At 46.1% G+C, this 10,941-nt stretch overlaps 1 protein-coding gene across 1 annotated transcript in view; it reads left to right on the top strand.

Moving 5' to 3' along the window:
- The first annotated feature begins 1,030 nt into the window (after positions 1 to 1,030).
- Positions 1,031 to 10,941, top strand: part of CD99L2 (CD99 molecule like 2) — a 52,324-nt gene continuing 42,413 nt past the window's right edge. The window contains exon 1 of the mRNA XM_029929716.1: positions 1,031 to 1,049. Coding sequence (XP_029785576.1) covers positions 1,031 to 1,049 — 19 coding nt within the window. The remainder of the gene's footprint in view (positions 1,050 to 10,941) is intronic.

Below are 10,941 nucleotides of genomic sequence, written 5' to 3'. Positions count from 1 at the left end.
CTAGAAGTGGAGTCACACAGTGTTTGCCTTTTTGTGACTGGCTCATTTCACTGAGCATAATGTCCTCAACATTCATCTGTGTTTTAATCACTTGCTGATATTTTATTTCTTATTCTATTCCGCATTGCCTAAGATTTTCAGCGTGGGCATACGTTACCTGAAAACAAATAACAGAAATTACATAAAACAGAGGCGTACTACAAGAGGGGCCTGCAGAGAGCGGTCCGCAGGGGACGATCAAGCCTGGGCCTTGCCGGCCAGAGTTAAGCATGTGGAATTTATATTCTGTAGTGAAGGAAGTCTTTGAGAGTTTTGAGCGGGGAAATGATGTGCTGTGATGTTTGTTAAAAACAGGAAAAAGGGTGTCCCCTCGCCTGCTGTGTGGAGGATGGGTTGCGGTGGGGAGTAGACCTGTGCGTGCCAGATGGGTGGCCCTCGCAGCCATCGAGTTGAGAGAGGGTAGGTGCAGTGAAGATGCGGGAGCAGTGCGTGGGCTGAGTGCGTGCCGCGGTGTGGAATTGACCGTTCGTGGTGGCATGGCCGTGAGCACGACAGAGACGTCCAGCACCCTGTGCAGGTCTCCGAACCGGACACTGGGTGGGTGGCTGTGTCATTCAGCAAAACAGAGGAGGAACCCGGAAAAGCCTGGATTGGAGGGGCAGATGGAGGTGTTGGGTTTGGGGCGTGCGGAGTGTGAGGTGCTGTGAGGCCTCGAGGCGTGGTGGGGAGGGAGGGGGTGTTTGCTTATGAAGAGGAGGGAAGACAGATGAGGATGTACAGTCAAAAGACGGTTTTCTGGTTTGAAAGGGGAGAAATTTGAGCATGTTTAAAAATAGACAAGATAATTTTTCCTGAATTGATCTGCAGATTCAAGGCAATTCCAGTCAAAATCCCAGCTGTCTCTTTTGTAGAAATTGACAAGGTGACCCTAAAATTTCTGGAGAACGAATAGGCTTTTAACAACTGGATTTCTACATGCAAAAAAAAAAAAACTTGATGGATACCTACCTTACCCCACACACAACGCAAAATGGATCTGAGATCCGAAGGTAAGAGCTGACAGCGTAAAACTTGTCCAACAGGCAAACACCGCAATGAGTCTTCATGTCCTTTTTTAAATGTGGCAGCAAACGCCCGGGTGTGGAAAGAAAACGAAGAGAAACTTGGGGGAGGGCACTTACAACGCCACAATAAAGGCAAATAGCCGAATTAAAAAAGCCGAGTAGACCCTTCCTCATGGGTCTGCCTTCTTCTCACTTGCCCTATGGCAAAAGGACTTTTTGGTAGTTTTCCCGTCTTCTAGGCCAACGGTCAGGGGGCAGTCTTCCCTGAAAGTCGCTTCAGTTTTCTGACTGATCCGAAAACCAATGACCAGGGAACAGCTGATTCCCGGGAAGCCCTGTATTCAGACGGAGAGTTTGGGGTCTCCTTAACGGTCCTCCTCACTTTGCAGTCGCTCCCTCATTAGGACGTTCTCAAAACTTCAGTGCTTGGCGGAAGAATTTCATGGTTTTCCTTGGCAAAAATTGTATCTGTACACAGGTTTGAAGACGATGTTGTAAGTGCAGGTTCCCTGGACATAGCTGGTCCTAGGTTTGCAGTTGAAGCATCTGCTAGAAGAGAGGTTACTTTGCGGTGGGAAAGTAAGCACTGTTCGCGGGCCAGGGCCTGTGTTATGTGGGGCCGTGTACCAAGGACCAAGGCCCAGTCCCTATCTTGTTTTTTTAAACTTTTTTTAATGTTTATTTTTGATGGGGGGGGGAGATAGAAACACACAGAGAGAGAGAGAGACAGCGACAGAGACAGCGCGTGAATGGGGAAGGGGCAGAGAGAGACGGAGACACAGAATGGGAAGCTGGCTGCAGGCTCTGAGCTGTCAGCACAGAGCCCGACGCGGGGCTCAAATCCATAGACCACGAGATGATGACCTGAGCTGAAGCTTAACCAGCTGAGCCACCCAGGTGCCCCCCAGTCCCTGTCTTTAAAGAACTTACGGTCCACTGTGAGGGTTACAGGTCCACTTATACCTAGTACACTTAAGCATGAAAGATGAAGCATGACCAGCGTGATGAGTTTTACTCTGGGGTGCGCACCAGGTGGGCTGCATGGAGGAAGCGCCCCTGAGGATGCTGATGAACTCCGCAGAAAGAGAAGGAGGTTGGGGTAAGAGCCTTGGGCATGGAGGTAGAAGAGTACAGAGAATGGTTGGGTTTTGAATGATATGCAAGGGGTTTGGACTTGATTCTTTAGGCAATGGGGAAAAGTTGGTAGTTTTTGAATAACAACAGGGACCCAAGCAGATCCTTGTGTCACATTTTTGGGGCAGCAGAATGTAAAAGAGACTGAAGCTAAGGAGGACAGCTGGAGGGCTGTTATAATTGAGATGAGAAACTGAGGGCATGGCCACAGAAGTGGAGGTGATGGAACGGATATGAGAAATATCGTGGTGGTAAAAGACATAAAATTTGCCCATGGGCGGATCACAGTGAAGGAGAGATCAGGAATAACAGCCATGCTTTTGACCTGGGAACCCACATAGGTAGTAATGCACTCCCTCGAGCTCCTGCTAATCAAAGGGGAGAAGCCCGACTCGGAAAGGCAGAAGCTAGTCAGGCATGTTTCTTGGGAGGAGCGGTGGAAATCTCTCCTGTGTAGCCATGAGCTGCAGGGTTGGACTTCAGGAGAAGGCTCTGGGTTGGGGACCTGTGGGAGCTGCCTTGCGCTGGCTGTGCATGGCCAGGTGGTAAGGCTGAAATCTTGATGGGCTTGTCAAGTCTAAAGTCAGATTCCACCTCTGAGTCTGCTCATGAACATGGATGGATGGGGAAGCCCCGGAGCTAATGCTGGACCTCGTGACATGATTGCTTGGCTCTGCCTTTGAAGTTCATTGGGGACATCAGGCTGTCTGTCCAGGCTGGCTCTTTAAGAGGCCATGACACAGCCCAGGTTCACCCAAACACCTCTGTATTACATAAAGAACTGTCTTATAATGGGATTCTCCTGTTTTTGTTTAACCCCATTGAAACAACCCTCCCCCCTGTCACAGTAAACCTTTCAGTGGATTCTCTTTATCCCTAAAATGAGTGGGTTGGACTACGTGACTTCTCAGGTCCTGTTCAGCTATGCCTGGCTCTGATTTGGAAGTTTCCACCTATGAAACACGAACCAGACACATCTTCCCACCTTACTTAAGAAATTCTGCAGGAATGCCTGGGTGGCTCAGTTGATTAAGCCTCCAACTTCGGCTCAGGTCATGATCTCACATTCGTGGGTTCGAGCCCCACATCAGGCTCTGGGTTGATAAGCTCAGAGCCTGCTTTTGATTCTGTGTCTCCCTCTCTCTGCCCCTCCCCTTCTCAGGCTCTTTCTCTGTATCAAAAATAAATAAAACATTAAAAAATTTTTTAAAAATTCTGCAGATAGAGGTGCCTGGGTGGCTCAGTCACTTAAGTATCCAACTTCAGCTCAGGTCATGATCTCACAGTTCCTGAGTTTGAGCCCCACGTCAGGCTCTGTGCTGATGGCTCAGAGCCTGGAACCTGCTTTGGATTCTGTGTGTCCCTGACTCTCCACCTCTCCCTGCTTATGCTGTATCTCTCTCTCTCTCCCTCAAAACTAAATAAAACATTAAAGGCTTTTTTTTACAAAAAAGAAATTATGCAGATGTCCACTTTACATTTATTTGCTGTAGGGGAAAGGAAATGCTGCGTCCATTGTTATTACTCAAGAGCCCATGGCTTAGAAGTGTTTGGGGATTGCCTGTGATATTCTTGTCTCTTGATTTCCCAAGCTTATTTCACATCAATAGGATCTAAAGGTTCATCAGACACTGGGTGATTTCAAATCAGAACGTGGCTTTGCTGTCTACATCTATTAAGCTTTTGGACATTTTATTAAGACCGTCCTGTAAGCTATTTACTTCTGTATTTTTTTTAAAAACTTTTAATGTTTTATTTGTTTTTGAGAGAGAGAGAGAGAGAGAGAGAGTCAGAGCCCAAGTGGGGGATGGGCAGAGAGAGAGAGAGAGAGAGAGAGAGAGAGAGAGAGAGAGAGAGAGAGAGAGACACAGAATCTGAAGCACGCTCCAGGCTGAGCTGTCAGCACAGTGCCCCACGTGGGGCTTGAACCCATGAACTGTGAGATCATGACCTGAGTCAAAGTCAGACACTTAACCCACTGAATCACCCAGGCGCCACTTACTCACGTATTTTTTGAGGGCCTCCTACTTAATCATGTTACTAGCTTCTGCTTTAGTTAATGCCAAATCTGATAATTATAGCTAATATTTGAGAGATTCCTGTGTATCAGCTACTGTGCTAATCACATTCTGTATAATGACCAACTGAACCTTCACATCAGCTTACTGCAGTAGTCTGGCTTTATCTCTGTTTGACAGAGGAGGAGACTGAGGCACAGAGCCATCTCTAGCCCAAGGTTTCTCTGCTGGTGAGTGGCAGAGCTGGGACCTCGGCACCCCGGTGGTCTGGCTCCAGAGCTGGTCACCCGGACTGATACCCTCACGTGTGGTGTTGGAGTTGGGTTCCAGTTTTTGATGTGACACCAGCAGTATCTCTGTCAGCAAGGCACTGCTTCTTGTCCTAGGGTTACCGTGAGACTCAAGCCTCCTGGCACATGACGATGGCACTTTACTTGTCCGTGGTGGCTTTGTTTCAGTTCTATCATCCACCTTAGTCCATTGGGAGATTGAGCAATCAGGTATGACACCTTCACTGTATGAACAGGTCACTCGTACGACATCAAGCAGATGCTTGGGGCCCCGAGTTAGTGTTCCAAGGCCTAGTATCTTCCAGCACCAGGGCCAATTCTGTGTCTGCTACCAAATGGTTAAGTGCTGTAGTCCTCAGGCTCCTGACTGAAAACGCATCTGATCTCTGAGGTCCTTGCAGAGCTGAATGCTAGGATGGGGCCTGGACACAGCTGCTACATTTTTTGGAGATGTGATTCACATAGCCTAAAATTGACCATTTTACGTTCAGTGGTTCTCAGCGACCTCACCCCTATCTAACCCAATACTTATTGGCAATTCGTCCCCATTCTCCCCCTGACCCTCACCGCATTGTGTTTTTTTGTCTAGCTGAGGAGCCCCTTAGCTCTCAGCTTTGACTTCTATGGAAAACGTTGTCCTGGGGGCACCTGGGTTGCTCAGTCAGTTAAGTGTCTTGACTCTTGATTTTGGCTCAGGTCATGATCTCATGGTTTGTGCGTTTGAGCCCCATGTTGGCCTATGTGCTGACAGCGTGAATCCTGCTTGGGATTCTCTCTTTCCTTCTCTTTCTGCCCCTCCCCTGTTCACTTGCATGTGTGCACATGCTCTCTGTCTCTCTCCCTCCCTTCCTCTCCGCCTCCAAATAAATTAACATAAAAAAGGTTGTCCTTGACGGTATTCCAGTCATCACAGAAATTTACCTTTGTGGAAAGGAGGAATGAGCCTGTCCTCCAAATCAGCAACAAAACAAAACCATGCTCCTTTCCCATTTTTAAGTTAAGCCACTTGCCAGGTACCTAGGACACTTGGGTGCTTCCTGGAAACCTATCAAAGGATTTTTGGCCATGGCACTGGCACCTTGCTTACCACGTTTCCCCTTGCAGAGGCGCAGGGAGCGAGGTGTGCCCTGTGAGTACCCGAAATCAGCTGCCTGGGTCGCACGCAGCCAATGTATGGATCGCAGTGACTGTTGTGGGCTGAAACGCTGACCCCTGCCTTCTGGTGAGCTGCTGCCTTCACATCACTGCTGTCCTCTCTCTGAGAACGCTTTAAATTTATTCATGAAGCTAGTGGGAGCTCACGTGGTGGTAGCTAAATCCATTTAGTAATCAGAGTAAAAGCAAAACCATTTTCGTGTTCCTTCGAAATGCTACAGTACTTAGCTAACCCAGATGATATTAATTACTCAGCGTGCTTCGAAGTGTAAATGCATCAACTTATCAAGATAGATGTGTTCAAATCTAGACTAAGGCGACAACAGTTAAAATGGCACAAAACTTCATGGAAATCAGGGAGTGGCATAACTTAGCATTCTGGGCTTGGTCTTGCTCTAGCACGAGGTGGGAGAGGCATCCCTCCTTGTTTGCATTGGGGGGTAATTACTTTCATCAGAGACCTTTGTAAACTTAAGCATGCTAGGCGATGAGTCTGTCGCGTAGATTTCCCACCAGCGGTTTTCAGGAATGTTAACATGGTAGGCAGCAGGGAGGTATGATGTCATCTTTCTGACCTGCACATTTTCCTTTTATTACTCAGAGCCTCAGCAGCCCCCTGCCAGCTCTACATGCATCCACATCAGATGAGGTCTTTATCCTATCAAGGTGGAGCATCCTTAGTCCATGGCTCATTTCAGGCTAAATCAAGCTGTGCCCCCAACCCCTCTACAAGTAGGCTCCATCTGTTGAGACTGATTCTAGGCTCCTTTCTGAACCCAGGTGATCAGGGAGTTTATGCCACAGTCCCACTTTCAGGGTCATGGTTTGACCCGTCATGTCCAAATTTGATTCCAGCCTGTCTTCTAGTGGGTCTTCCCTTCACTTTGTAACCAGCCCCACTGTCAGTGCAGTCCATTTCCCCCTTGACAAGTAGCTCCAGTGTCATGGGGCTGTGGAACAGAGGCAGGTGCCTGCCCCCGTGCCAGGCAGGGGGTTCTCCTGGCTCTCTTGGACAAACTGAAGTGTAGTGCGGGCAGTTACGGAAGCCCCGTTCAGATAGACCAATGGAAACTGCTGAGATGAAGCATTATGATTTAGCAGGCTCAGATGTGCGCTGTGGTCTTCTTCATCCGCAGGAAAGGGTCATGATTTTAAAATCTGAAAACCAAAGCCTTTGAAGTATTTTTCTGCTTACAGTTTGTACTGAACCTTTCCCCTCCCTTGTTCCCTCCCCACAAAAAAATGAAAGCTGTTTATGCGTGGGAAGGAAAAAGGGAGAGGAGCAGCTGTGCTTAGAGCACACGGACCAGGTGTAATGGGCACCTGACAGGCGCTCCTCTCGCTGGCTGCGCTGGGACTGTGCCTGGGATCTTCGGCAGCCAGGGCTCCAGGCTGCCTCTGCAGCTCTTAATCCGGCAGGGGGCACGTGTGTTCCTCTGCAGAGACCAGTTTACTCTTGGCATGAGGCCCAAGTGGATTTGTCACGAAGTAATAGCAGGGACTATCTACTGGTACTTCCATGTGAACCAATAAAGGTACTTCTGCAGCAAGCAGAGTCTGAGTAATCACAGTGAATGCTCCTGTAGGGTGCCTGTGTTTGGTGTTGGCATGCAGCTGACCAAGTCCGAGGCCCTGCTTGGAGTAGCGCCCTGTCGGGAACAGCGCTGTCCAGTGACCTTTCCATGATGATGATGGGAATGTTCTCTGGCACTGTCCGACACAGGAGCTGCCAGCCACATGTGACTTTTGAGCACTTGGAATGTGACTTGTGTGGCTAAGGAACTGCATCTTAAAGTTTTCACCGAATTTTAATTTCAGTTAACACAGTCGCATGTGGCTAGTGGAAAGGACAAACACAAACACCAAACCGGGATGGGTGTGCCTTCAGGTCAAACTCAGTGGAACAGGTGGGAGGGCAACAGGAGGCAGTGATTAATCAAATCAAAATGAAAGGGTACTGGGGGCACGTCAGGTGGGGCTCCCTTGGGCATCAGACATTTAAATCAGGACTTTGGCAGGCATGGGATCCTAACCAGTGCCTGGTCGAATTCTCTAGCAAGGACCTGTGCTTCTTTCACAGTCCTCATTAAAATGCACCCTTAGCTTTAGACACCAGTCACAGTGGGTCAGGTTGCGATATGAAGTCAAGTTCATTTCCTCCCAAAGGGACAAAAATCTACTTCAGTACAGACACAGGCTGCTGGGGTGTCTGTGGGCAGAACTGGCACTCTGCTTCTCCAAAGGATCTTCTTAAGGGCAAGTAAAGTCCATGAGTAACATTTCCAATATCCTGCCTAATGTGGAGAGACATGTGCAGACAGGTGCTACCAGCTCACTACATGCCTTTTCTATTAAGAGACATTCTTTGTCGTCTTCTGCAGTGCAATGAGGCAAATTGAACCCCCCCCCCCCCCACAGGTATGATGATTTGGGGCTTGTAAATTGAGCCTGCGATAAATCAACCACTTTCTAATGTGTGCCTGGTGCCAGAGGGTGACTCAGTGTCGTTACCGTGGAGGATTGCTATCTGTTGACACCCAAACTGAGGGGTTCTACATTGCATTACATACAAAAGATGTAGAACATGACCTTATTTGAGAGCATTTGACGTGTGTATCTCATGAAGATATTTGTTCCTCTCTTGATTTTAGCAGCTGTGCTTGATTGTGGACTCTGAAGAAGTCTTAATTAGCTCCGGATGTAGATTGATGCCAAGTGGTTTTGTCTACAGATGCTTTAGGTCCACTGAATCCAAGGTCAAAGAGGGTTTAATAAACACTGTGAAATTACTTGTTTTGCTCTTAACTCTTGATGATGTATAGCAGGATATATCAGCAAACAGTGGGAGAATGGCTCAGGCCAAAAACATACCATTATGGGTGCAAGATGTCAGTTAGAAGACTGACTGATTGCAATTCTTCAGTGAGAAAGTAGGGATAGAGGGTCTTTTGAAGGAAAACCCAGTATGATAGGCTTATGATTTGGGAGGAGTTGATACACAAGTTTTAAGTTATTATCATGATAAGAGAAATACTTGTGCCTGATTAGAAACAAGTCAGAGAAGCATTTAAATTAATAATAATGCAGTGTTCCTTCCCTCTGACCCTCTGTTCTCATTACTTAACATAATCATTGTTACCAGTTACCATGTATAAGTTTCCAGAAAAATTTTATATAGACATACACACAAGTGGAAAAATACTTCCCTGAACGTTGCTTTGTTTAATACTGTATCTTGAATATGTCTCCCATGTCAGTATATATGTTCATACTGTTCTTTTATTTTTAATAGATTTCATTTTTAAAGCAGTTTTATTTCCACAGCAATACCAAACAGAAGGTAGAGTTTTCCACGTACCTTCTCCTCCCCCCCCACAGGTCCCTTGTTAAAACCCTCCGCCACAGTGGTACATTAGTTACAATTGACATTCTGTTGTCACCCCAGGTCCACACTTTAGGGTTCACTCTTGCTTTAGTCTGTGGATTTTTATGAACTGACACTGGTGTGTACCTGCCATCAGAGTATCATATGGAATATTTTCACTGCGTTCCACCTGTGTCTCCGTCCACTCCATAGTCTTGTCTTTCCAGAATGTCATAGAGTTGGAATCCTACACTTTGTCACTTTTATAATTGGCTTCTTTCACTTAGTAATACGCATTAAGGGTTCCTCTGCCTTTCCATGGCTTGATAGCTTTTTTTTTTTAAGCATGAAAGAATATTCCATTGTCTGGATGTACCATGGTTTGTTTATCCATTCACCCTACTGAAGGAATCCTGGTTGCTTCCACGTTTGGGTAATTATGAATAAGGAAGTTATAAACTTCTGTGTGCAGATTTTTGTGTGGACATAGGTTTTTTAATTCCTTTCAGTAAACACCAAGGAGTACAATTGCTGGGTTGTATGGTGTATATGTTTAGTTTTGTTAGAAACCGCTAAACGGTCTTCCCGCGTCGCTGCACCGTTTTGCATTCCCATCAGTAATTGAGATTTCCTTGTGTTGTGCATACTTGCCAGCGCTTGGCCATCCTCAGAGGTGTGTAGTGTTAGCTCTTTTTCCTTTTCTTCAAGTGTGAGTAACGTACAGTGTTATGTTATTTTCAGGCATACATTATAATGATTGCACAATTCTTTTTTTTTAATGCTTATTTATTTTTGAGAAGGAGAGAGACAGAGGTAAGCAGGGGAGAGGCAGAGAGAGACGGAGATACAGAATCCAAAGTAGGCCCCAGGCTCTGAGCTGTCAGCACAGAGCCCGACGCAGGGCTTGAACCTCTAAATGTGAGATCATGACCTGAGCTGAACTAGGATGCTTAACTGACTGAGTCACCAGGTGCCCCTAATGGTTCCACAATTCTATACATGATGTGCTCATCACAATAAACGTGCTCTTCATTCCCTGGACCTATTTCACCCATCTCCCTGCTACCCCCCCAGCCCCCCCTGCTGGTTTAGCAACCACCTGTTTTCTATATTTAAAACCCTGGAGTTTTTTTGTGTCTTTTTTTCCTTTGTTTTCTTACATTCCACATATGAGTGAAATCATACCGTATTTGTCTTTCTCTGACTTCTTTCACTTAGCATTATGCTCTTCAGGCCATCCATGTTGTTGCAAATGGCAAGAGCTCCTTCTTTGTTATGACTGAGTAAGTAGCTCATTGTTTTAATTTGAATTTCACTGATGACATAAATATGGAGCATATTTCACATGTGTAGTTGCCATCTGTATGTCTTTGGTGAGGTACCTGTTAAGTTTCTTAGGGCCCATTTTTCCCCTTTGGTTAGCTCCTGTTTGTGTATAGCTTTAGAAAGATTCTAGAAGAGTCTGACTTCTGCTCAGGTCATGACCTCTTGGTCTATGGGTTTGAGCTGCATGTTAGGCTCTGTGCTGACAGCTGACAGCTTCAGATTCCATGTCTCCCTCTCTCTGCCCATCCCCTGCTTGCGCTCTGTCTCTCTCTAAAATATAAATAAACATTAAAAAAAATTCTGATAAGGCCTACTCTGACTTATGTGGTTAATCTCTTTTTCTTTACCTTTTTTTCTGAATTATTGGGGTATAGTTGATATTATGCTATATAAATTTAAGATACAATGTGATGATTTGATACATGTATATGGTGTGAAATGATTACCATAGTAAGATTATTTAAACCTCCATCACTTTACATAATTACCATTGTTTTGTGCCTATGGTGAAAACATTTAAATCTACCCTCTTAACAGTCTTCAAGTATATGATATAGTGTTATCAACTATAGTCACTATACTGTACATTA

The sequence above is a fragment of the Suricata suricatta genome, chromosome X (assembly GCF_006229205.1).
Source record: "Suricata suricatta isolate VVHF042 chromosome X, meerkat_22Aug2017_6uvM2_HiC, whole genome shotgun sequence".
NCBI lineage: Eukaryota > Metazoa > Chordata > Mammalia > Carnivora > Herpestidae > Suricata > Suricata suricatta.
This window is presented reverse-complemented; position numbering and strand designations above follow the sequence as displayed.